This window comes from Chanodichthys erythropterus, chromosome 16 (assembly GCF_024489055.1).
Source record: "Chanodichthys erythropterus isolate Z2021 chromosome 16, ASM2448905v1, whole genome shotgun sequence".
NCBI lineage: Eukaryota > Metazoa > Chordata > Actinopteri > Cypriniformes > Xenocyprididae > Chanodichthys > Chanodichthys erythropterus.
Genome location: NC_090236.1, coordinates 40770716 through 40797421, shown reverse-complemented (window position 1 = coordinate 40797421; position 26706 = coordinate 40770716). Strand labels below are relative to the sequence as shown.

The window sequence follows — 26706 nt, the reverse complement described above, 5'->3', positions numbered from 1 at the left end:
GCTGGAAAAGATAAACTCCACGGTGAGGTTGAGCACTGGAGTTTTTGATTTATACCCCACTCTCTCAGCTGAGGCTGGAAAAGAGTCCTTTTACATTTATGTTACCTCTAAAAACAACCATTTGTTTTGACAATCCATTATGTATGAGTGTTTTGTGTGTGAGCTATTTTGGCCACCGTACCTCTCCCGTTCTGAAACTGCATTTTTTCTTCATCTGGATCTTGCTTCGCCTTGATGTAGCCACAATGTCTGAAATGCATAAAAAAGATAAAAACATCACCTATAAAAAGGTATATTTTATAAACCAGCCATAAAATTGCTGTTCAGGACTCTATGAGAGCAAGGAAAAGATTACGATTATTTCCATGCTGCAGAAAGAGTTGAAGTTTCCTTCATATATTAGACTCAGCTGTGACATTAATCACTGTTTTCAGCCATAAAGTCACCATGAAACCAAAATTGAGACTTATTTTGAATTCATGTACACTCGTAATCTTTAATGAAAAACATTTTGCCATGTGTTCCCCAGGTAAGAGACGCACACGCACCCGGCCATCCACGTGATGTAAAAGAAAACGCAGTTCACCACTGTTCCTTCCTTGGAGCACTTTTGATAGATACTGACCACTGCAGACCGGGAACACCCCACAAGAGCTGCAGTTTTGGAGATGCTCTGATCCAGTCGTCTAGCATCACAATTTGGCCCTTTTTAAAACTCACTCAAATCCTTACGCTTGCCCATTTTTCCTGCTTCTAACACATCAACTTTGAGAACAAAATGTTCACTTGCTGCCTAATATAAGTGTATGCCCTGATAAAAGTTTGTCTTTGCATGTGTGTGTGTGTGTGTGTTGAGCACACTGGCACATCTGTAAGTAGTCTCTGAGGGCATGTTGGAATGTCTAAAAATACCCACTGGTGTTCTGGGTCTCTGTGGATATGATTCTGAAACCGCCTGCCTTCGCCTGCTGCAATATAGTGCAAAATACCCCATATAACAGATCCTGGAACATTATAAACATCGCTGCAATAAACTACCACCCCACACCCCCTCGCAGTCATTTGTCAACTAATTGCAGTCACAGTTTATGCAAAAAAATACCCCTGAAGCGTGTCTCCTGAAGGAACATGCTAGTGAATTATATAATAATAGCAGTTTAACATTTTAAATTCACCTTTTTACACAATCTTTGCGTGAGACAACGTCAGCATGTTTGACTTGGTGTCTGTGTTGGAAGCTTGAATATGAGACTTTATATGTTATATTTAATATAGAATAAAAATAAAGATGGGTTTGGGTGGTCGAGTTGTTACAGGACTGATGTAGTAAGTAGAGATATAAATAAATAAATAAAGTGTAATGAAATTAATAATATATATTTAAAAAAAAACATAACATAAACATTCAACATGAAGATAAATAAATAAATAAATAAATAAATAAATAAATAAATAAATAAATAAATAAATAAATAAATAAATAAATAAATAAATAAATAAATAAATAAATAAATAAATAAATAAATAAATAATAGAAAGTGGTAACAGTAATTCAAATAAAAAAAAATAAAAAAAATAAACATTCAATATGAAGATGAAGTTGAATTAATTCATTTAAAAATAGATTAGATAGATAGATAGATAGATAGATAGATAGATAGATAGATAGATAGATAGATAGATAGATAGATAGATAGATAGATAGATAATAATTCAAATAAAATAAAATAAAATAAAATAAAATAAAATAAACATTCAACATGAAGCTGAATGAACTAATAATTAATTAATAGAAAGTGGTACCAGTAATTCAAATAAATAAAAAAATAAATAAAATAAAATAAAATATGAAAACATAAAATAAACATTCAACATGAAGATGAAGTTGAATGAATGATAAATAAATAAATAAATAAATAAATAAATAAATAAATAAATAAATAAATAAATAAATAAATAAATAAATAAATAAATACTGGTACCAGTAATTGAAAAAAAAAAAAAATAATAAAATAAATCAAATCAAATCAAATCAAATAAAATAAGTCATTCAACATAGCATTATTTATATCTGTTCAGCCCTGGTGCTGTGTCTCAAGACAATATAAATCTTTCACCTTTCAATTATTTAGGAGCAATACCTGCATGACTAGGAAATTGCAGTTGGAGGCATTTCCAATATGGACGCCGAATGAACTGACGTGCCTCTGAGTGTGTCTAGAACCCCATTTCTTTTCCATTGCACCTTACAGCAGGTCATGACTGAAGATCCTCTTGAACCGAATCAGCCTCCGCAACTTCCCACATGCAACTGCCTAATCTTTTATGCTCCTTTGCAAACAGCATTAAGCTTTAATGAGAGACTCTATGAGGGAATTACATTTCCTTTCTTCAGGTTCTCCTCTCTCCTGTTCCTGTGCCCAAACTCCCCTCGGTAATTTGTCTCAAAGTAAGAATCACTCATGACAGCTAATCTGAGAAGAAAATGTAGAATTCTCTCATTACAATCAAGGACTAGTACATTTTAAAATCATCTTTTGATTATAATTGGTTTGGGGCGAGTTCCAAGGCTTCCGTAATAAGCGTGCTCTCCGTTCGGCACAGCGAGGGAGCGGCCGAGCTCGTGATAAGAGTCGGCAGAAGGGAGACAGATGAGCTGGAGGCTTCTGGCTTTTAATTTGGCAGTAATGATGAGGAGAGGGGCCGCCCATGCCAGGGTCACCGGAGCCCAGCCATGGCGAGTTGGCAGGCTGAAGCTGCGATTGCGTGGCAGAGAAGAGTTTGAATGAGTCTGTCTTTGGCAAGCACACCTCACACACACACACACACACACACACGTGAGTACACCACATAGTGGAACCGACTGCCAGTGTTCATCATGCTCCATCACTTCAGTCTGATGCTGATTTTATTTGGCGTAATCAAACACAAGCTCGTCATCATGTAAACGCCACTAATTGGCTGGACGGATGGATCCCCCTGTGTGTGTGTGTGAGTGTGTGACTGTGGAAACCTGACTCATGTGGCAAATAAACAAGAAGGGTTGGTAAAGGTCATCAAAACTAGAAAACACGCCATTCATTAAGATCGTAACTTTCTTATTTTGTTTCATGAATGCAATCTGACAAATGAGAAAATATCAGCAGATATAACAGCTGTTTATTATGACAGCACTCAGCTATGCTGTCTGAAAGTGACACACTGAAACACTGCGTGTGTGCGTATTGTGACAGTGATTTTGCATTCATTTTTCTAAAGTTTTGTTGGGGCAGATTATAATCCAATACCGGCGTACATTTACAGATGCTTAAAAGTACAACAGTTACATCTGCAGCGCTCGAACATCTCACTTTCTGAAATAAAGGGGTCAGGCTCGTCTGTCAGATGCCATTTTATAGTTTGTCATGTTTGAGTCTTGTGTTTTGAAAGTTCATGGATGGATTGACGGATAGATAGATAGATAGATAGATAGATAGATAGATAGATAGATAGATAGATAGATAGATAGATAGATAGATAGATAGATAGATAGATAGATAGATAGATAGATAGATAGATAGATAGATAGATAGATAGATAGATAGATAGATAGATAGATAGATAGATAGATAGATAGATAGATAGATAGATAGATAGATAGATAGATAGATAGATAGATAGATAGATAGATAGATTCATCCATTTTCAGCTCAAAATACCCCACAGATCATTTATTATAGCTTGTCAAATTTGCCCCTATTTGGGTGTGAGTTAAAGCTCCGCCCTCTTCTGGAAAGGGGACGGGAGCAGCAGCTCATTTGCATTTAAAGGGACACACACAAAAACGGCATTTTTGCTCACACTCAAATTTGACAAGCTATAATTTGCCCCTATTTGGGTGTGAGCAAAAACACGCCTATTTGTGTGTGTCCCTTTAAATGCAAATGAGCTGCTGATCCAGAAGAGGGCGGAGCTTTAACAGCTCAACAACAACAAAGCAGGAGAATCTCACGCAGCCAAAATGAGGAAAGTGTTCAGCCTTACATTGTTCAAACCGGAGTCGACACTGATGGAGAGACTCAGGAAGAAGTTACAACTTTTAGACGTTTCTGAATGGTTAGTGGATAAATTGATGTAGTTGCTGTGGAGTTGATTCAACTCATCCACTAGCATGTGTCGTCATGTTCATCTTTTGTGTTGAATTGACCCTCGTTTGTGAAGCAGTTCGGCGTAAAATGACGGCATGACAACAACACTCTACTTTAGTTTAGGGTCCAATTCTCACTATGAACTATTTGTTTACTAGCATGCATATTAGGATATTGGCTTTTTTTAGTATTTATAAAGCACATATTAATGCCTTATTCTGCATGACCATATTCTACATCCCTTAATCATACCCAATTCCTAAACGTAACAACTACCTTACTAACCATTAATAAGCAGTAATTAAGGGGTTTATTGTCATAGTAATAGTTAGTGAGAATTGGACCCTAAACTAAAGTGTGACCATTTTTCCTATTGTACTGAAATGTGACCCCAAAACCGAAGTACACACCAAACTGTGACTTCTGTGTACCGTTACACCCCTAATAGATAGACAGAGAGGCAGATAGATTAATTTCCATTACACAGAGTGTGTATGCGGATATTGAGGATCACAAATCTCATGAAGCTGTTCTCACTGTACGTCTGTATGGCTGACAGTCCTCTCAGAAATCTAATGAGAAAAAGAGCATCTTGTATTGACAAAACGTCTCTCTTTGACGAACAAAGCAGCGAGCATCATCCTGATGAACGACTCCAATCTTCCAGTGTTCCTCCAATAAATGAGTAAGCGCTGCTTGCTTTTGTTCAGCAAGGCCTCTGTGCTCTCAGTACGGCCTGAACACCACGAGGACAAATCACTTTGTGCTGCCTAATGCACTCTCGCTCTCTTCCTCCAGAACATTCTGCCCCTCAGAGGAGACAGATATGAGACGTTCAGTTTGCCTGGGCCGGCTATTGTACTTTGCTGACAGGAGGGGAAAAAAGCTGTTCTCGCTCTATGCGAAGGTCTAGCACATTTCAGGTTCATATTTCCTTATTCTCTGTGTCGCACACTCAATTTACATATCAATTTACCTTCCCGGTCTAAAATGCTGTCACATGAGCTCGCGGCCTCCAGATTTCTGTCCTGCAGACCGTACCATTGCTTCTATAAAGAATAGCTAAAAATACCTAAAAATGCAAATTCCGTCACCATTTATTCTTCCCAATGTCATTCCATACTGGCATGACTTTCTTTCTTCCACGAGACACATAAAAAAGTTTCCGGCCACTCTTTTGCTAAAATACATTTTCAATTAATTGATTGATTCGGTTTACAGAACTCTCTGTTACTGACAATCCTCATTTTGTCTGCGTGAGATTCTCCTGCTTTGTTGTTGTTGAGCTGTTAAAGCTCCGCCCTCTTCTGGAAAGCAGCTCATTTGCATTTAAAGGGACACACACAAAAACGGCGTGTTTTTGCTCACACCCAAATAGAGGCAAATTTGACAAGCTATAATAAATGATCTGTGGGGGATTTTGAGCTGAAACTTCACAGACACATTCTGGAGACACCAGAGACTGATATTACATCTTGTGAAAGGGGCATTATAGATCCCCTTTAATAGGAATAAAACAGCTCATGTTTGTCGCCCAACATTTCAGTTATTCTTCTCTCTTCTCTGACCTTTTCACTTTTTAGAACTTCCATCACCATCGTTTCTCCGTTCCCTTCATCTCTCTCTTCATCTATACTTCCTCATCTCCGTCTTGACACTCTTTGAGGGCTCGAGTCGGCGCAGGAGCTGACGATTGTGCTGACAGTGTGCTTTCTGCTCAGAGCGCTCTGTTGGGCTGCAGCATACTAAAGCTATTGAAATGAGACTTGGGGAGAAAGTGATCCAGTGTAACAGGAACCCTTGAGGTGTAGAGCCCATTCCCATCAGCCCCGGCCCCGAGCGGCGAGCTGACTAAGGCACTTTTTGATTCCCACATCTCTGCGAGGTGCCTGGTGTGAAAAACGGCTCTCTCCAAAACAGAATCTCTTTAGGATCAAGAACGCCGGCCAGACAAAGGCAGCGGCGTGATCAAACGAAGGGGAACTTTCGATGGATGGATGTTTTTTTTTTTACACTGAAGAAAGTTTGATACCTTTAAACTGAGTAAATATGGATGTAAAGGGAAGGCTTTGAAACCAAACAGTCTCAGATTGAAATGTGAATCTAATGGAAGTTCAAAGGCTGCGAAACCTTTGACAAAATTCAAACTTTGGCCAAATGACAAACAAGCTGCATGATGAGACATATTTCAGTTGAAATGTTGTCTTGATATTCAGAAGAGCTGATGGAGACTACAGAAATAGGAGGACAGGTCAGAGTTCTCCCTCTACCCTCCTGGCATTTCATTCATCTCCATTAAAGCTTCCCTAGCCACATGTCCTTGCCAACTGTTTCTAACTGACTTGCAATTAGGTGAAAAAAATGGTTGAGATATTCCCATGCTGCCCTCACCCTCGCGCTCCAGCAGTGTGTTGAATTACGATCACCTCATCTGGTTTAATTCATCCGCTGTCTCATTTTACAAACACAAAGTAGACCGCCTTAGATCAAGCCATTCGCTGAAGAGTAATCAGTGACTGTTTGGTCAATGTTATAACCCTTTGAAATATCAGTCAGTTCATTAAATGAAAACTTGATTTTTATTTAAACCAACATGGATGTTTATTGTAAGCTATACGCCTGACCTCCACGCTGACCTTCTTCTACCTTTAAAACATTCTCCTCATCTCAGAGCGATGAATGGCAGGCGGTCTTAAATGACGACTTCCTTTTTGGCATGCGTCTGGGCCGGGGAAGAGCTGTAAAACCTGAAAGGAGCCTGCAAAGGGCGCAGCATGAAGTTATTTCCTCCCATAATGCTTAATTGCTTGTTTGATTACCTTGTGTTTTCTGCAGCATTAAAATGGGAGGTGACCAACCTTAGCCTTTCATTTGACAATAAGCAATGACATTGAGATAGCCACCCATACTGATGACACAAAACAGCTATGGTCAAGGTGATGTGTGGATTTTACTTTTTATTAATGTGAGAACTAATGAAGCATAGGAGACAAAGTGACCTTTTTTCAGGTCTGCGAAATGTCGACAGCTAATTCATGCCAGAATTCTGAAAAGGTTTCAGCAATTTTTGGATGGCTCCATTTAAAAACAGATATTAATTTTAATAAAAACTTTTACAGCCTGATAGCATACATTTTTAATTTCCACAAATCATTTTTTATACAACCTATTTGCTGGGTTAAAAAACCTATTCGGTGGGTTAAAACAACCCGTTTGCTGGGTTAAAACAACCCATTTGCTGGGTTAAAAAACCTATTCGGTGGGTCAAAACAACCCGTTTGCTGGGTTAAAACAACCCATTTGCTGGGTTAAAAAACCTATTCGGTGGGTCAAAACAACCCATTTGCTGGGTTAAAAAACCTATTCGGTGGGTTAAAACAACCCGTTTGCTGGGTTAAAACAACCCATTTGCTGGGTTAAAAAACCTATTCGGTGGGTTAAAACAACCCGTTTGCTGGGTTAAAACAACCCATTTGCTGGGTTAAAAAAACCTATTCGGTGGGTTAAAACAACCCGTTTGCTGGGTTAAAAAACCTATTCGGTGGGTTAAAACAACCCGTTTGCTGGGTTAAAACAACCCATTTGCTGGGTTAAAAAACCTATTCGGTGGGTTAAAACAACCCGTTTGCTGGGTTAAAACAACCCATTTGCTGGGTTAAAAAACCTATTCGGTGGGTCAAAATCCATTTGCTGGGTTAAAACAACCCAATCGCTGGGTTAAAAAACCTATTCGGTGGGTCAAAACAACCCATTTGCTTGGTTAAAACAACCCATTTGCTGGGTTAAAAAACCTATTCGGTGGGTCAAAATCCATTTGCTGGGTTAAAACAACCCAATCGCTGGGTTAAAAAACCTATTCGGTGGGTCAAAACAACCCATTTGCTTGGTTAAAACAATCCATTTGCTGGGTTAAAAGAACCCAATCGCTGGGACAAAACAATACATTTGCTGGGTTAAAACAACCTATTCGGTGGGTCAAAACAACACTTTCGCTGGGTTAAAACAATCCATTTTCTGGGTCAAAACAACCCAATCACTGGGTTAAAACAATCCATTTGCTGGGTTAACACTCTGAGGTCTGAAAACGCGTCGGTGCGTTTTGCAGGTTTTTTTTCACATTTCAGCAAAACAGACTTAAAATACTCCGTCATTTTTTGTCATAGAGACATAAGTAATATATCAATTGAAACTATAGAATATCTTCCATTATTTATATACACTCAGAGTAAAAACAAAATGTTGTGCTTTTTGTAAAATAAAGAAAACTAACATGATGTGTGATCTCTCGTCTCCCTCTGAACGAAGTCCAATCTGATAGTTCTCAGGAAATTAACTGTAACTTATGAATACTAATGACAAAAAAATTACACTTATGTCTAAAAAAACGTTAAGATGTCAGGTTTTAAATCATATAAGTCAAATCGAAAACAAACCTTCTGTGTTTATGTAATCTGTATGAAAAGAGAGCCATGTCAGAAATCCGTGATTCAGCTCATTATCCGCTAATGCGGCCACGCCCACGGAGCCAGCGCTATTGAGGCAAATTCAGAGGCAATACATGCATTCATCGTCTCAATCGTGTATTTATTGTCTTGAAAAGTGTTAATCTGGATGTAAAAGTCATGGTTAGCGAGCCCTAGAAGACATGCAGTTAGTTCCTGTTTTCTTTTCTTCTATAGATGAAGTTTAGATGAGTTTTTGTTTCTTTAGCGCCCTCCTGCTGCTGTATGAATTGGAAACTCCATTCATGGAATAGCCTCTTCTTCTTTTAGATGAATTTGTGGACTAAAAAAGCACAGAGCGCCCTCCGACTTCAAGGATGAATTGAAAACACCAGCGCTCATAGTAATGACAGTGAATATTAAATAAAAATAACTCCTCTGTATAGAAAATTGACATAAGCATATGAGAATCCAATATTTCTCCAAATGTGCATGCTTTTAAACTAAAAGCCTATATTCAGACTCTTTGCATCACAGAAATACATTATATTTTAAAGTATAATATAAAACCATTACTTTATATTGTAATAATATTTTTCTGTATGTTTCATATATCATAATGAGCTTGAGACATCACAGAAGGTTTTTTTTCACAGCCTACCTGACTGAAATGCCTCATTAATATGCAAGTCATTTCAGCTCATTATTATGCAATTCTTTTGTCTTCTCAGGTGAGAATGGCCCATTTTCAGTGGTGATTCACGCCTCCTCGCATACTGTGTTTCTTGGCAAAAAGTGTCTTACAAAAACTAAATTAATATATTGTTTTATATGAAGGAATAGGCAGCATAATGTTTACATAATTTTGAAGCAAAAACTCTAGTCTACAACCTCCAATACCCAGAAGTCTTGTGAACACAGATTTACTATACTTTTTTTGGCCTTATTTCAGTGACTTAAGTTTTTTGTTTTTTCAATAACCACGCATAAATGTTATTCCTTCAAAAACACAAACATGTACATACATGTTCCTCACATATTATTGTAGCCTAGTTTGTGCTGAATACAGTGTAATGACACTTTTTCCATTAATATGTTTATGAAGAACTGAAAAAAGCACAAATGTCAGGGCATGTCAAAACTTCTCCAAGCCCCAAATCAGCCTCAGACTTCAGAGGGTTAAAATAACCCCATCACTGGGTCAAAACATTCCATTTGCTGGGTTAAAACAACCCAATCACTGGGTCAAAACATTCCATTTGCTGGGTTAAAACAACCCAATCACTGGGTTAAAACAATCCATTTGCTGGGTTAAGAAAACCCAATCGCTGGGTCAAATCTATCCATTTGCTGGGTTAAAAGAACCCAATCACTGGGTCAAAACAACCCTTTCGCTGGGTCAAAACAATCCATTTGCTGGGTTAAAACAACCCAATCGCTGGGTCAAAACAACCCTTTCGCTGGGTTAAAACAATCCATTTGCTGGGTTAAAAGAACCCAATCGCTGGGTCAAAACAATCCATTTGCTGGGTTAAAAGAACCCAATCGCTGGGTCAAAACAATCCATTTGCTTGGTTAAAAGAACCCAATCGCTGGGTCAAATCAATCCATTTGCTGGGTTAAAAGAACCCAATCGCTGGGTCAAAACAATCCATTTGCTGGGTTAAGAGAACCCAATCGCTGGGTCAAAACAATCCATTTGCTTGGTTAAAAGAACCCAATCGCTGGGTCAAATCAATCCATTTGCTGGGTTAAAAGAACCCAATCACTGGGTCAAAACATTCCATTTGCTGGGTTAAAACAACCCAATCACTGGGTTAAAACAATCCATTTGCTGGGTTAAAAGAACCCAATCGCTGGGTCAAAACAATCCATTTGCTGGGTTAAGAGAACCCAATCGCTGGGTCAAAACAATCCATTTGCTTGGTTAAAAGAACCCAATCGCTGGGTCAAATCTATCCATTTGCTGGGTTAAAAGAACCCAATCACTGGGTCAAAACAACCCTTTCGCTGGGTCAAAACAATCCATTTGCTGGGTTAAAACAACCCAATCGCTGGGTCAAAACAACCCTTTCGCTGGGTTAAAACAATCCATTTGCTGGGTTAAAAGAACCCAATCGCTGGGTCAAAACAATCCATTTGCTGGGTTAAAAGAACCCAATCGCTGGGTCAAAACAATCCATTTGCTTGGTTAAAAGAACCCAATCGCTGGGTCAAATCAATCCATTTGCTGGGTTAAAAGAACCCAATCGCTGGGTCAAAACAATCCATTTGCTGGGTTAAGAGAACCCAATCGCTGGGTCAAAACAATCCATTTGCTTGGTTAAAAGAACCCAATCGCTGGGTCAAATCAATCCATTTGCTGGGTTAAAAGAACCCAATCACTGGGTCAAAACATTCCATTTGCTGGGTTAAAACAACCCGATCACTGGGTTAAAACAATCCATTTGCTGGGTTAAAAGAACCCAATCGCTGGGTCAAAACAATCCATTTGCTGGGTTAAAATAACCCAATCACTGGGTCAAAACAACCCAATCACTGGGTCAAAACAATCCTTTCACTGTGTTAAAACAATCCATTCACTGGGTCAAAACAACCCAATCACTGGGTCAAAACATTCCATTTGCTGGGTTAAAATAACCCAATCACTGGGTCAAAACAACCCAATCACTGGGTCAAAACAATCCTTTCACTGTGTTAAAACAATCCATTCACTGGGTCAAAACAACCCAATCACTGGGTCAAAACATTCCATTTGCTGGGTTAAAACAACCCAATCGCTGGGTCAAAACAATCCATTTGCTGGGTTAAAATAACCCAATCACTGGGTCAAAACAACCCAATCACTGGGTCAAAACAATCCTTTCACTGTGTTAAAACAATCCATTCACTGGGTCAAAACAACCCAATCACTGGGTCAAATCAATCCATTTGCTGGGTTAAAAGAACCCAATCACTGGGTCAAAACATTCCATTTGCTGGGTTAAAACAACCCAATCACTGGGTCAAAACAATCCATTTGCTTGGTTAAAAGAACCCAATCGCTGGGTCAAATCAATCCATTTGCTGGGTTAAAAGAACCCAATCGCTGGGTCAAAACAATCCATTTGCTGGGTTAAGAGAACCCAATCGCTGGGTCAAAACAATCCATTTGCTTGGTTAAAAGAACCCAATCGCTGGGTCAAATCAATCCATTTGCTGGGTTAAAAGAACCCAATCACTGGGTCAAAACATTCCATTTGCTGGGTTAAAACAACCCAATCACTGGGTTAAAACAATCCATTTGCTGGGTTAAAAGAACCCAATCGCTGGGTCAAAACAATCCATTTGCTGGGTTAAAATAACCCAATCACTGGGTCAAAACAACCCAATCACTGGGTCAAAACAATCCTTTCACTGGGTTAAAACAATCCATTTGCTGGGTTTGTCCTTTTTTAACCAAACTTGGGTTGTTTTCAACCCAGCATTTTTAGATTGTAGATTGTATTACATCAGCATTTTGGTTTCTGTGTTGCATAAAGAGGGTACTTTCTTCCAAAAATTTTGAAGAATGTTTCATTTTTCATTTGCCGAAACAATGGAAGTCAGTGGGTCCAGTGTGGCTTTGGAACCCACTGACTTTCATTCTATGGACACAAGAATTCTAACAAACAAGGTAAGATGACATGAGGGTGAGTAAATGATGACATAATTTTCATTTCTGGGTGATTTAACGAAACAACAAAAAAGCTGGGTTGTTTCAAATTTGGGTCAACTAAGGTCAAACCCAGCCATTGGCTTAACCAACAATTTCATATCGATAACACTTCTTTCTTTCATCTCTAAAGATCTATACAGCCCATCTAACTCATGTACAGTGAAAAAGTATGCTTTAAAAGAAGAGTTGAACCTAAGGTACTTTTTTATTTTGAGTATTGCTGCATAATAAGTTGCATTTGTTTGTTGTTAACATCTGACGCAGTCCAAAACGCTTTCAATATAATTCAGATTGGCCGTGTTTGAAGTCAGAATCAAAGCAAACGACTTTGAAGGGCCTCTATTACTGATGAACAAAAAAGAAAATTACGTGAATGCTCTCGTCGACATTCGGTAATGAAGAAATTCAACAAATGACAGCACTTTGTTCAGAATCCTTTGTTCACGACTGTCACGGCAAGAAAGAGAAAGGGAGAGAAACTGGGATCGGATTTGTTTCTGGGCTTTAGAACATCTATGCCGCATAGAATTGAGAACAAAAGAGAAGTTACAACTACACTACAAACGTCTGTACAAAATTAGTCTCAAAAAATTAACAGTGAAGCTGAAAGAGGCTCTGCAATGCTGCCTACTTTTGGTGAGGAAACGTTTTGGCCCGCTGTGGCCATCAGAAGGGCTGATTAGCATAAACAACAGGCTTTTCTCAAAGATCAGACGATTTCTAATCATTCGGTGTGTTTGCCACAGTGCTAATAAGACAGAGATGGACAGAGAAATGCCTCGCTAATGCTTTCATCACGTGGAGTGGCTCTTCAGAATAATGGCAATCGGCGACACCCACGGCTCCAGCTCACGGGAGCCGTCGCCGCCACACCGCGCGGTCATTACATTATCACACAATAACAGATAGACCACATGAATGGGAAACAAAACGCTCGTCCCTTCTCTCTTGATCCCTCATTTCTTTGAGCAACTTGCTCTTGGCTCCTTTCTCTGCTGGAGTAGACCTGGCAGACCTCCAAGGACTGCGCTTGCTGTTTTAAAAAAGATTTACTTCAGCCAAAGTCATTATTAGTGAAGTGAAGAGATTAAATGGAGATATGTGCTAAATTCCAGGATGTGTCTCTGATAGGTGTGGAGCAACATCTCATTTGTTAGCGATTCATTACGGTAATTGAGAATGCAGGAGAGGAAATTACGGTGATAATGATCCTGTTTTTGAGAGCTGCTTTTTATTAGTTTGATTCAGTACAGCAGTCAGAATCCAATTAATTAAGGAGTCTGACCTCTGACATGATTACTGGTGTCGGCCTAATCTATGCAGGGGCCGCGCACGTAATAAAACTCTCATTTGCTAATCGGCCTAAAGAAAATGAAAGGGCGTGAAGTGTATGCATTTGTTTTGTTTTGTTTTTTTGTGAAAAAATGACTAAACGTGATAACAAGTTCATTCTGGTAGACTTTTAATTAAAAATAATGAATACTAAGGATAAAAATCGTGAAAAGATCTTCATTTATGTTAAGCAATCTTAATTCTTTAAAACATAAAAAATAAAAATTAATAATAGTAAGTAGTAGTAGTATATCACTAATGTTATAACCGACACCTGACTTTCTTTAAAAAATATATTATTAAAAGCACAAATAATAATAATAATTAAATATTTCTAATGTCCTCCTAACCTACACCTGATTAAAAAAAAAAAAAAAACATATATAATTAAAAGCACAAATAATAATAATAATAATCATAATAATAATATTATTATTATTATTATTATTATTATTATTATTATTATATCTCTAATGACCTCCTAACCTAAATGTGACTTTCTTTTGGAAATAAATAAATAAAGCACTATATAAAACCATATAATAATAATAATAATAATAATAATAATAATAATAATAATAATAATAATAATAATACTAATATATTTCTAATGTTATCCTAACCTAAACCTGACTTTTTTAAAATAAATAAATAAATAAAATTGTATATCACTAATTGTAATTTTATAAACACTAATAATAATAATAATAATAATTATTATTATTTTTATTATTATTATTATTATTTATTATAGAGTGCCTATTTACACTAAGTGCAAATATCTAGGGCTATAAATTACGGAAGACGCTGGCTTCCTATCGCTTCTAGGAAGTTTTGACGCAAATCGACCCATGTTCGAATCACTTTTGCCGAACTTGTTCTGCTCTCTTTTCCCATCATATATCAGATCAGTAAGGCATTTATTTTCAATAAAAGTGACGAAAATATTTGAAAAGTGGAAATAAAGTGTCTAACGTGTGTTTAATAATAGAGGGCTTTACTGTCCCAGTAAGGTAGCATTCATTTAATAATTTTTTGAAACATAATTCTTCACACTAATACATATTAATACACAACAACACTGAGGTGCAAACAGCATCTGCCACTAGATATAAGTATAAATAGAATCTAACACTTATTTAAAAGAAAATACTGCTCTTTTTACATGGTGTAAATAGAATCTAGTTGCTATTTATCCTCAGTGTAAATAGCGCTGCCTTATTATTATTGACTCTGAAAACCAATCATAACCAATCATGTTTCTAATGCTATAACCTATGGACGCTATAACCTTCTGTTGGTCTCAGCAAAGCTTTTTTTTTTTACAGTACATGGAAATTTACACTCTCTTCCCCAAAGAACTTAAGCTCCAACCACACAAACAGGCCTGTCACCTCTTTCCTCGCAGCAGGTTTAAGATTCCTGTCCTGTATAATTGTGCTTGACAGGCGGCAGCTTGCGTTGCTTTCATTATCTCGGTGTTTACTTCTCTTTTATGCTGACTGCGCGATATTTCAGTCGCTACTCAAATCGCACCGCTCAAAATGAACTGAGCTATAGTGCCGTCCATCCTATAGAAACAATTATAGGGCCGGCACTGCTGCCAAAGAGTGCTTTTACACACAGAGAGTGTATTGCGGCGAGAGGCCAGTCCATCACGTTAAGAGGATGGGAGAACCATTACACCTCTGGATAAACGTGAGAAGTACAGTATGTGCGTGTTTGCACGTGTGTGAAAATGAGAATGCACTGAGAAGCCCCCGCTGGCGATAGACTTGGAAACTCTCTGTGTTTAAAATGGGACAGTGCTTCAGTTTATAAGCAGTTTTGGCTCTAAAGCGTCATTATATCTGTTGTGCTTCAATTGCAGGCATTGGTGAGTCTGTTAGAGGCACAGATGCATTTGTACTGCGGCAGAAAAACAAAGAGCCAAACGTTTATTAAAATGGTGCCATTTGGCCAATCAAAGATGTCACTTCGATGTTAGCATATACGAGCACACTTAGAGGTAAAACCGAACATTTTACGCAGAAATCCATTATGAACATGGCAGCGTAACAACCTGTTCAACAGATTATAGGAGGAAGAAAATTATCGAAAACATGAAGTGCTCTCAGCTTTAGGCTCTTGGGAGAAACGCTTTACTCACATGAGATTGTATGGAGCACACTTTCCTGTCATCATTAAGGTTTTAAGAATAACCCAAGGCTTGCAGCAGATGCTTGGAAGATAACATCTCATTGACAAAGAGCCGCTGCTGCTCTGATTAGATCGGCTTGAAAATCTTCCTGTGCACTTCATCTTTTATTACACAGACAAATTAATCTGCGCCATACTTGCATCACCGAGGATTTCAGTCAAAGATCTCTTGTAGAATCTCATATTCGCCCTGACGTGACAATAAGCAGACGGTATCTGACAAAAGAGGGATTTAAACACACATTATACACGTAAAAGTGCACCAGAATCATTATAAGGAGGAGCAGGCAATCTAATTGTATACAAATGAATGGGAAAATCATGATGCTGAATATGGCAGCTCTAGAAATTAAAATCCCAGTTTGTTTTCTCTAGAACGGGCACGCGCATTTAACTGGAATTGCAAGAATAGTTTTTAGCAGCATCATGCAAAGCTGGATCTGCTGAAATATAATGAATGATAAACAATAGTCATACGGTCATGTGATCTTAAGCCTTTTATGCATAGAGGTCAGCTATTCAAAAAGCATTTTCTTGCTATGGGTTTTGATGGCATAGTTGCACATCAGCCTCTACAGTGGACTCTAGTGCATCATACTATACATTGCCACCAAGTGGCAAACCGTTGTATGTCGTTTTTTTTCCCCCTCCAAACCAAGATGGCCGATGGTCAGTCAGAAATGACAAGTTGCTCCGGAATATCTATCCATCCATTCCTTCTATCCTAGGAGACTCTTGCAGGTAAAAAAAATAAAAAAATAAAAATGTTGTAGCATGAAGCAATATCTAAAGAGTCAAATCATGTTTTTAGATTGGGAGAAAATTCTGTCTACTAAATTGGACATCATGCATCATTAGCTATATTTCAGCTACAATTCATACTATTACTGTGAATGTTTTTTTTTTTTTTTAATACTTCATCTGCAGTAACTTTTTTGATTGTAAATAAATGTATTTGTGTTATTAGAATGTAATTTGCACTAACATCAAACAAGTAATGATTACATAAGTAATGTACGTTACAAGTAATTACAAGTAATGCATTACTTTATTCGTAACATCAAAAATGTAATCTGATTGCATCATGCACGTTACTTGTAATGCATTACTTTACTGGTAACATCAATAAGTAATCTGATTATGTAATGCATGTTACTTGTAATGCATTATTCATAACATCAAAAAGTAATCTGATTACATAATGCATGTTACTTGTAATACGTTACTTCACTTGTAACATCAAAAAGTAATCTGATTACGTAATGCATGTTAATTGTAATGCATTACATTGCCCATTACATCAAAAAGTGATTCTGATTACATTATGCATGTTACTTGTACTGACTGAGGTTATCATAATTCATGCATGAAAGGGTTAACATAGCGCCCCCATTAGGCAACAAAACAGTTCTTTGTTGACCAGTAACATTCATTATATGACTTTAAACTAAATTCTTAACTATTTAAATGAGGGGAAAATCACTGAGTTTTCCTTTAACAACCATAACAGAGCCATTCAGATATTTATTCAATATTAAAAAATACAAACTATTGATAATTATTCAAAAATGATGTGCTTGCTTGATTTGTGTGCAACAGAAAATATAAAAATACGTAATTAAAAGACAAACATTGGCATGTGTGGCATGCACGCCACATAATTAGGCGCTCCACTGAGGATACAGCTTAAAAGAGATAATCCAAGTTAGACGTGGGTGTAAAATAGATTTTCCAACTTTCTCATAAAACAAAAATAATTGTCTGGCAATGATGAGAGCAGCAGTGATGTTTGATAAGTCCAAGAGCTAAACTTGCAGGAGTTTCCCAGCCGTTAGCACCCACCTGCTGTGTTTTAATTGCTTTTTAGGGAAACAGAGTAAAAAAAAAAAGACTGAATACCATCTGCCTGCTGTTGTACATGCCAGTTTTTCCTGTTGTCCATATATAGGACCATAAATATTCTGTATTCTTCCATAAGTCCCCGGTGTCCTGAACAAGTGAAATAAAATAGCATTATTGACTTATTTTGATCTCAGTGGGTATTTTATTCACACAAAATGTAAAGCGAATAGAGAGAAGAGAATAGCTTTTATGCTAATGGCTCCAACTAAAACTTTATTTCTATTAACCAGCACACTGTTTTTTTTATTTTTTAATTGAGAATTTACTGTATGGCCGATTAAAAACATGCATTTTTATGGTATGCTAATCATGCAGGACTGTTTTCATTCACGTAGGGGAATAATGCTAATTAGCTGTATTTCAAATGACTATATTAAAGCATAAATCCCAGCCTCAGTCTTTCTTGTAGGCTGCAACTAATGTGCAAGTATTATAGCGGTGAAGCAGGCAATGCTGATGTTAAAATCTCTAAATTATGCATTATCTCTGTGAGCCAGGTGAAATCATCAACAGTACAAAAATATGGCTTAGCAAAATACTGCTCATGTTCATACAGACAGAGGTAGAGACAGAGAGAGAAGAGGAGTATGGGTAAAAGAGGTAGAAAACAGTGAAGTAATACAGACGAAGGTCTAATCAGCCACTCTGCTACTGTTTGTTCACTCGTTCATTCATTAGTTTGCTCATTCTTTCATTCACTTGTTTGCTCTTTCATGCATTTGTTCGATCACTCATTCATTTGCTCATTCTTTCTTTCTTTGCTATGTGATTCTTACAAAAAATATGGATGTACTTGGCAGCTATAAAGACCAAATGGTGGGAGGAAACAAAGTGGACTCGATAGGTCAAGTGGTATTTGCACAGACCAAGGCTTGAGGTGCGGAAAGGTGATTATGTTGTTCGATATCTCGCCTTGAAATCCTGAGCTGCATGAAACTATTCTCAGTGTTTGAAAGTAAGTCAATGACATATCTGGCTGGCCGAGGTTACTGAGACCTCTCAGACTTCTCTCTAAAGAACAGTCCTGTTTGCATAATCTCTCTATAGTATGTCAGACAGTTGTGCTAGAGTGGAGGCTTACGCCTGAGGCCTGTTGCCAAAGGAATAATCTTCTGGGGGCCTCAAATTTGTGGGAAAGACTGCATATCTGCAATATGCTACAGCAGAGAGTCTAGCTTTTTGCCATATTACTACAGTCAGTGGTGGATGAAGTACAAAAATCATGTACTTGAGTAAAAGTACAGATTCCCTAATACACTGTCAGAAAAAAAGGTACGGTGCTGTCACTGGGGCTGTACCCTAAAGTACAAAGGTAAAAAGGTACTAATACCTTTAAGGTACTAATATGCACCATTTAGGGGTAAGTAAGGTACAAAGATGTACCTTTTCACTTTTGTACCTTAGGGTACAGCCCCAGTGACAGCACCGTACCTTTTTTTTCTGACAGTGTACAATATTACTCCAGTAAAAGTACACTTTTCCAATTATACTTAAGTAAAAGTACTCGATTTTAATGTACTTAGGTATTAAAGGGGACCTTTTATGCAATATTCACTACACACTCCTTTTTTTAATCCCCATTAAGCCTCAACAGTCTCGCAGAACAGTATAAAGTGACGTCACATTACTCAGGCCTAGACTTGTGCCGATATTCGGTAATGCGATAAATCGCGATAATGAATATGCACAATATTGTAATCGTGGGCACTTCAGAATACCATAAATAATAATTTATTACCAATTATTATTTTTTTTTATAAGGCAATTACAAATACTTTACCCATCAACCACAACACCGCTGTATTCTGTGTCAAAAGGACATGCGCTCAGATGTAAACAATCCCAACGTGCACAAGAAGCACATGACTGAACGAGTGAAGGAGACGAGCTGAATGAAAGTGCGCGTTCACTCTCTGACAGCAGAGGGCGCTGATGGAACAGCAGCGTGCAGCGGTTACCACGGAAACCGTGCAAACAAAGTAACTGCGCTAGTGAAGTTTTTAAAAAGCTTCAAACAGCCATTGATTTTTTTGTAATCTCAGTGTTGTTCATCACAGCACCAAATACTGAATACTTAAAAAAATACTTAAAAGGATATTTATTTTCAAACCTAAACATTTTTATATTTTAATCTGGACTACAACATGCCCTAATGATTAGAAATGTTCTGATTATTTGTTATTGTTCAGTAAAACTTTGAGAACATTCAGCTTCATTAGTTGACATGTTAATTCATTATCACTAAACTGACAATACAAATACTTATAAAGTATTAATTATTATTAATTAATGTTAATTTCTTAGTTACTGTTTAATAACATTCAAAATAACTTATTTAATGGATCTGAGATAAAACTAACAATGATCAGTTGTATTTCTAAACTAACATGAACAAAAAATAACACTTTCTGTAACAAATGTAGCTGTTGCTCAATCTTAGTTAATGCATTAAATAGAGTAAAGTGTTATCTGTTGTTCTTTATAGCCTAATTCTTTTGCATTTTAATCTGTTTGAAAATTTCAGTCAGAGTTGTTTTTGTTTTATTACAAAAAGAGTTCTTAAACCTGTTAAACTATGACAAAAATGGTTTTGCAACTTATTTTAATATCGTGATAATACCATATACCGTGATAAAAGCTTCATCAATTAATCGCAACATGAAAATTTGATACCGTCACATGCCTACTCACCCCCGCCCACAACTGCTGACGGACACTGCCATATTAGCATAGCCCCGCCCTGAGTGAGTTTTACACTTTGTCTCATCAGCTGTAGTGACATGAATGTCTGGTAAGAGATTGAGGTGTTTTGTTGATGGATGTAAGAGTGAACATAGTCTTGTGGATTAGTTTGATTTTTGAAGAGAAGCCACAGATCTAATATACACATGATTTCTGTCTCTGCTGTTTACGTTCACAGACATAACCCACTGTGTTTATGTGAACTGTGTGTGTTTTTGACATAACCTTGTGTATTGGCAGTTTAAATACAATAAAACGTGAAAGAGAAGTTAGTTTAATACTCACGAGACGTGCCGTCTGACAGACAGCTTTCTGTGCGCGTGCTTCAGATGTGTGCGCTCAGAAAACTATAAATTAGAAGTTTAAACTGATATAGCTTTAAAACACATGCAGATAATAAACTTTCACGATGAAGAAGGACTGCAATGTCCGTGTAAATTGGGTCAGACTTAACTAGAGACTCGCTGTAGAGTTGCTGACTCCAGATTAACGCAAATGAATCATTCGGTGCGATTTGTGAACCGGTTTAACATGTTCATTCATGAATCTGTCTATTGCATCGCGGAGCATGTGACGATTTCTTTAGCTCAAAATTAAGAGTTACGACATGTTTTTATGCAATTCGGTGGAGTAAAAAGTATGATATTATGCTTTGGAATGTAGTGAAGTCAAAGTTTCTCAAAATAACAGTACTCCAGTAAAGTACAGCTACTTGAAAAATGTACTTAAGTACTGTAATGACATAAAAATAAATGACTAGTTCACTAATTTGTCTTATGTAGGCTCTGTTCAGTTAGGCTGGCTCATGGTCATGTCTACCACTCAATTTGAGCTATTTTTACCTTGACAAATTAGGATTGACAAACTATCAAGGCCTATGGTTAAGCATTGACAGGAACATTGCTCAAAGCAGACAATTTGAAATCTGACAGTAATTGTCCTGAAATGTATTGTTCAAGACACTGAATTTCTTACAGTGCTTCAAAGGAAAGGAACGTCTCTGAAAGAGTTCAGTCCAACAGCACACTAAAGACAACAAAACTGTCAGCGCGCTAAAATCTTCTCAGAGATTCATTTAGTTTAAAACACTGGCCCTAAAAATATTAGAGATAAAATACTAATCGACCATCCTTCTCCTTTCCTTGGTCTTCCTCTTCTACAGTACGGAGTTCACAATCTAAAACACTCGACTTGCTGTTTCTTTATCTGAGCCGCACCAATCGACACCTTCAACGCATTCTGTTTTCCCAGCTTTCACTCTGGACAGAGGCATGAGAGAGCGCTAATGCATAATGCATGAAGCTGCACTGGCTTGTGGGTAAAACCTGGCGAGAACCGCTCCAGTACACCACTACGATAAGGACTTGCATATTCCAGCCTTACATATTTATTGTTTTGGTTCATAGTTGAGTGGTTTGAGATTAATTATTTGTTGCACATGAATCCATTATGTGCATTTCTACATGCTCTCAGCAGGCAAACATGGGTCTTTTCCAGTCGATACTGAATAGGGCACTCAGCGTGATAGGCAATCACCTCGGATCAATACTAATGTTTTTAGAGACTTCGGGCGAGCTTTGTTCGAGAAAGAAACCGCTATTTAATTCAGTCAGAGTATATTTATTATCAGCATTAATTTATAGGCTCAGTACGTCTGACTGCACCGCTTCAGCTGTTGTTTGAAGAGCAGAATGTCTCCTCAGACTTCAATTTCCAACGCTTTCTTCTCGGTTTTTAGGAGCTTATAAGACACACCTCACAGAGTGCCTGTTCTGGCTCTTTTAAAAGCTTCGCCATGGAAGAATCCACACTTCATTTTCTAATTCAAGGTTCAATTTCTTGTAAAATCGCCATTTGACAGCAGCTCTCAGATCTAACGAACAGAAGCGGTTTATTTTGCTCTGTAATATCAGCCCTCGGGACCAGTATACTTCTTCCTCCGAGGCGGTTCAGAAGGACAGAACGACTGAAGCAAAGGTCAGATGATGCTGAAAGGAAGTCCATTCTTACCGTCCGCTCACTACAAAACACGCCACCAGGAAGATAAGGAGCACAATGCCGCCGGCTATGGACACGGCGAGGATTGTGGACTGGTTAGGGTCTCCAATGGCCAGCATATCTGAAGAGGGAGAAAGAGAAAAAGAGACATTTGTGTCAGTGTTAACCCTCATGTTTCCGCTCAATGAGTTCCTCTGACCTAATCAAAACCCACAAGAAATATATTCAGGCATACGACAAAAAAGATGACAATAATAGTAATAATAACAACAGTAACATTACTGTAACTTTTACCTTCTGTTTTTACCACAGGTTTGTATATTTCTGTTTCAAAAAATAGTTTTTATGCAGTATAGTGACATTGTTGTAAAAACATCATTGAGTTTTTTCTAGGGCTGTCGATTTAATGCGTTAATTAATTATGGGGGAAAATTTTTATCAACTTAATAGGCTATTATTTATATTATTATGATTATTAATCGGGAACCTGATTTGTCATGAAACCATTTTTTTCTGTTTATGCAGTTTTTCTTCGAGTCTCTTGTGAATTGACGCCCCCCAGGGCATGGTTGCCACCTTGTGGATAAACTAATTATTGGGAAAAAATTAAATGTGCATGTGCGACCTGCGTGTGCAAAGTATACACAGTTACAAAAATATGGCGGTCCGCATACTCTTCTGTACGCTGACCCTTGCGTATGCGTAACACGAGAAGTATACTTTGGGCTTAATGAGCAGAATATCACATGAGTGCTGTTTTTGTTTTGAATGATTCAATGACTTACTCATTTAGACATTTACCACCACCTACTGGCAGTTTCTTATTTAGAGTATTGTTTCATTTAATAATAATAATAATAATAATAATAATAATAATCATATTTTCATATTAATAAAAAAAAAAAAACATTAAAGGTATAGCTCACCCAAAAATGATGATTCTGTCATCATTTACTCACCCTCATGGCCGTTGAAGCCTAAACGTTCATGTGTAATAAATTCTATGTTAAATCTTTTTTTTTTTTTTTTTCTCCAAGATACTTTTTGTAATGTCTATTTGATGTTTTTCCCATTTAACACAATAATGACTTTAAATTATCTTTTGGGGGGTGATCGCATGATTAATTAATTAATCGCCATATTGTGTATTTAATTAGATTAAAAATGTTATTTATATAAGTTTATTCTTATTTTATAAGTAATGTAAAATCTTTCATGGAGAACATATCATCATCATCATCAAGTATGTGATCTCTCAGACCCCAAAAAGGGATAAATATTTAACTTCAGTCTCAAACTTTGCTTTGGTTCCCTCCATAAAAAAAACAGAACCAGCTGCATTTGGCCACTAAATATGTAGGCGTAGATGGGAGTCAAATCCTAATTTACGCATGCCATCCAAATAGGTATGTTAACAGAGGGAATAACAGGCTTGGTTTGAAAGTTTCACAGCGAGTATATGGATTTTATGCTGCCGCGATCGACTCATTACTCAAAACAAATACATCATTTATCAAGCCCGGCAACGCATGAGTAACCGCCTCTTTCAGGAAAATGAATATCTCCAGCAACAGGAATTGATTTAGAATTCCACTCAACTTCATTCAACAATCTCAGTTATGCACCACGTACAGAAAGAGATCGCAACTCACTGAGACAGGAACAGATGCACCAAATCAGCTAAGCAATATGAATTTCTCACAGATATATGATTGTACAAGTTTTTTGACAGGGTCAGTGAGAGACATGACAGGAAAGGACGTGGAGAACAGAAGGAGCAGGATTAGGAAAAGAGGAAAGCCGGATTCAAGCCTGATAACTCACAGACTCAATGCATATGCTGTTCACAGTACTGTATGTTCTGCTCTAATGTGTATCGTATGAAATAATGCACACGGTGTAAGCGGTTTATGAATGTCACCGTGAGCCGAAGGCTTAAGCATTTCTTATATAATTAAAAGAGCGATTACTATACTGTTCTCCGTTAACTTTCAGCTTGTGCAGATCAGGTCTGCTGAGCTCTTTGATACGCTTCCAGAGACGCTCACTGGGCCGTAACATGCTTTAAATTAGGTGCATATACCACAAGGTCTCTGTGTTTACCGTGTGCCCCGAAGCCTTTTAAAATGTGCCACCATTCTTTGATCCCCATCAAGGCAACACAGGTCAGTTCAACACAGCTCCGTTTGTCCTCACGAGACATGGCGACATACACACACACACATCCCAGGGAGAATAAGCAGGAGGTTTGGTAAATAAGTCACACTTCAGTTCACCATATTAAATCCAGAGCAGTGCCCTGAAACGCCAGCATCTGCTCAATGATGGAACGAGGCTCTGTTTTAGATCAAATAGATGTAGTGTTGGTGAGCATAAGAGACTTCTTTCAAAAATATTTTTTATGAAATCGTACCGACCCTAAACTTTTGAATGAATTTGTTGAAGCAGTATGTATAATAAATAATCTGTGTACACAAACTTTTTATTGCTGTCAATACATACATAATATATGTACATTATGCATTATAACAAATGGATGCAGAGGGCGCCAATGACCTGCTGTTGTTACACTTTACAGCATATCAAATCCTTGTTTAATATTGGCCAAACGATATTTAATTCAAATGTTCACCTAATCTTTAATATTTGATCACTTCTTTACAATAGAAATGCTACAGATGCTGTAATTTCTTGAACAAGAACATGTGGACATCAAAACATGTAAACAGATGTATTCTCCTGTGTTACAAAAATCTGATGAAATGATGCACATTGAGTTCTCAGATGAATGTTATAAGCAACACAAACTCGAAGCATATGCAGAGATGGAGTTTGAGATGCATGTACATGATAACAGTTCATGTGGAGACGTGAACGAGACGCTCTGAGACGCATGTAAATAATTAAAGCACATATATATTAACCCCACAGAGCATATGTTTATTTAAGTGAATTCACAATAGCACTATGCTATAGTATGATTTTTAAATGGCTTTAATACGTTGTGCAGCTTTAGAAAACTGTCTAATAATGCCATTCATTCGGTTACTTGACACAGGTAAAATTGAGCATTTAAATTTAATTGATGAACCGTAACAGCCCTAGATAAAATTATGTAAAGGGGGTTAAATTTCCCAGCATAACATCTCTTTTATGCCATTACAGCTGGTTTGTGGTAGACTCCCCAAAGATTTGCGGTATGCCACTAATGAACTGTGAATAGAGAGGAACAAAGAAAGAGGAAAAAAGTCTCAGAAAGGAGGGGAAGAAAAGGAAACTGTTGAGAAAAGAATAAAAACATTACCTTCATGACTGGTCTCCAGCTCGATCTCTCCACCGTAGCTGCCGTAGCCTCCGTCGGTGCGCGCCCTCACTCTGAACACATAGGTGGTTCCTGGCTTCAGGCCCTCCACTGTCATCATGTGGGCTTTGGTCTTCAGGACCGTGTAGTTCTGGTCTCTTTGGTTCTGGAACAGAAGAACACAACAACGTTCACATTCACTCAGTGAAATTGTTTTATTTGGTTGGATTTAGAAATAGACATAAAATTATGGTAAATCTAGACTCGGTTATGTTCCTGTACTCTAAAAAATCTTGGGTTATTTTTTCCACCCAAATCCAGAGTTGAGCATTTTTTGGGGTTATTTTTTCAGTGCTTGGGTAGTTTTTGTGTTACCCAGATCCTGGGTCAGACGTAACAACCCAGTGTTTGGGTAGTTTTTTTGTTACCCAGATCCTGTGTCAGACGTAACAACCCAGTGTTTGGGTAGTTTTTTTGTTACCCAGATCCTGTGTCAGACGTAACAACCCAGTGTTTGGGTAGTTTTAGTGTTACCCAGATCCTGGGTCAGACGTAACAAAACAGTGTTTGGGTAGTTTTTGTGTTACCAGATCCTGGGTCAGACGTAACAAATCAGTGTTTGGGTAGTTTTTGTGTTACCAGATCCTGGGTCAGACGTAAAAACCCAGTGTTTGGGTAGTTTTTGTGTTACCCAGGTCCTAGGTCAGACGTAACAACCCAGTGTTTGGGTAGTTTTTTGTGTTACCCAGATCCTGGGTCAGACGTAACAACCCAGTGTTTGGGTAGTTTTTGTGTTACCCAGATCCTGGGTCAGACGTAACAACCCAGTGTTTGGGTAGTTTTTGTGTTACCCAGATCCTGGGTCAGACATAACAACCCAGCGTTTGGGTAGTTTTTGTGTTACCCAGATCCTGGGTCAGACATAACAACCCAGTGTTTGGGTAGTTTTTGTGTTACCCAGATCCT

General features: G+C 37.7%; 1 protein-coding gene across 2 annotated transcripts in view; it reads right to left on the bottom strand.

The window, feature by feature from the left end:
* Positions 1–26706, bottom strand: part of epha4b (eph receptor A4b) — a 179418-nt gene that overhangs the window by 66053 nt on the left and 86659 nt on the right. For both annotated transcript variants that reach the window (XR_010891845.1, XM_067361950.1), the window contains exons 7-9: positions 25744–25906; positions 22452–22560; positions 182–249 (exon numbers count right to left, since the gene is read on the bottom strand). Coding sequence is in view for 1 of the 2 variants with exons in the window: in XM_067361950.1 (XP_067218051.1) it covers positions 182–249; positions 22452–22560; positions 25744–25906 (340 nt within the window). In the remaining variant the exon portion in view is untranslated. The remainder of the gene's footprint in view (positions 1–181; positions 250–22451; positions 22561–25743; positions 25907–26706) is intronic.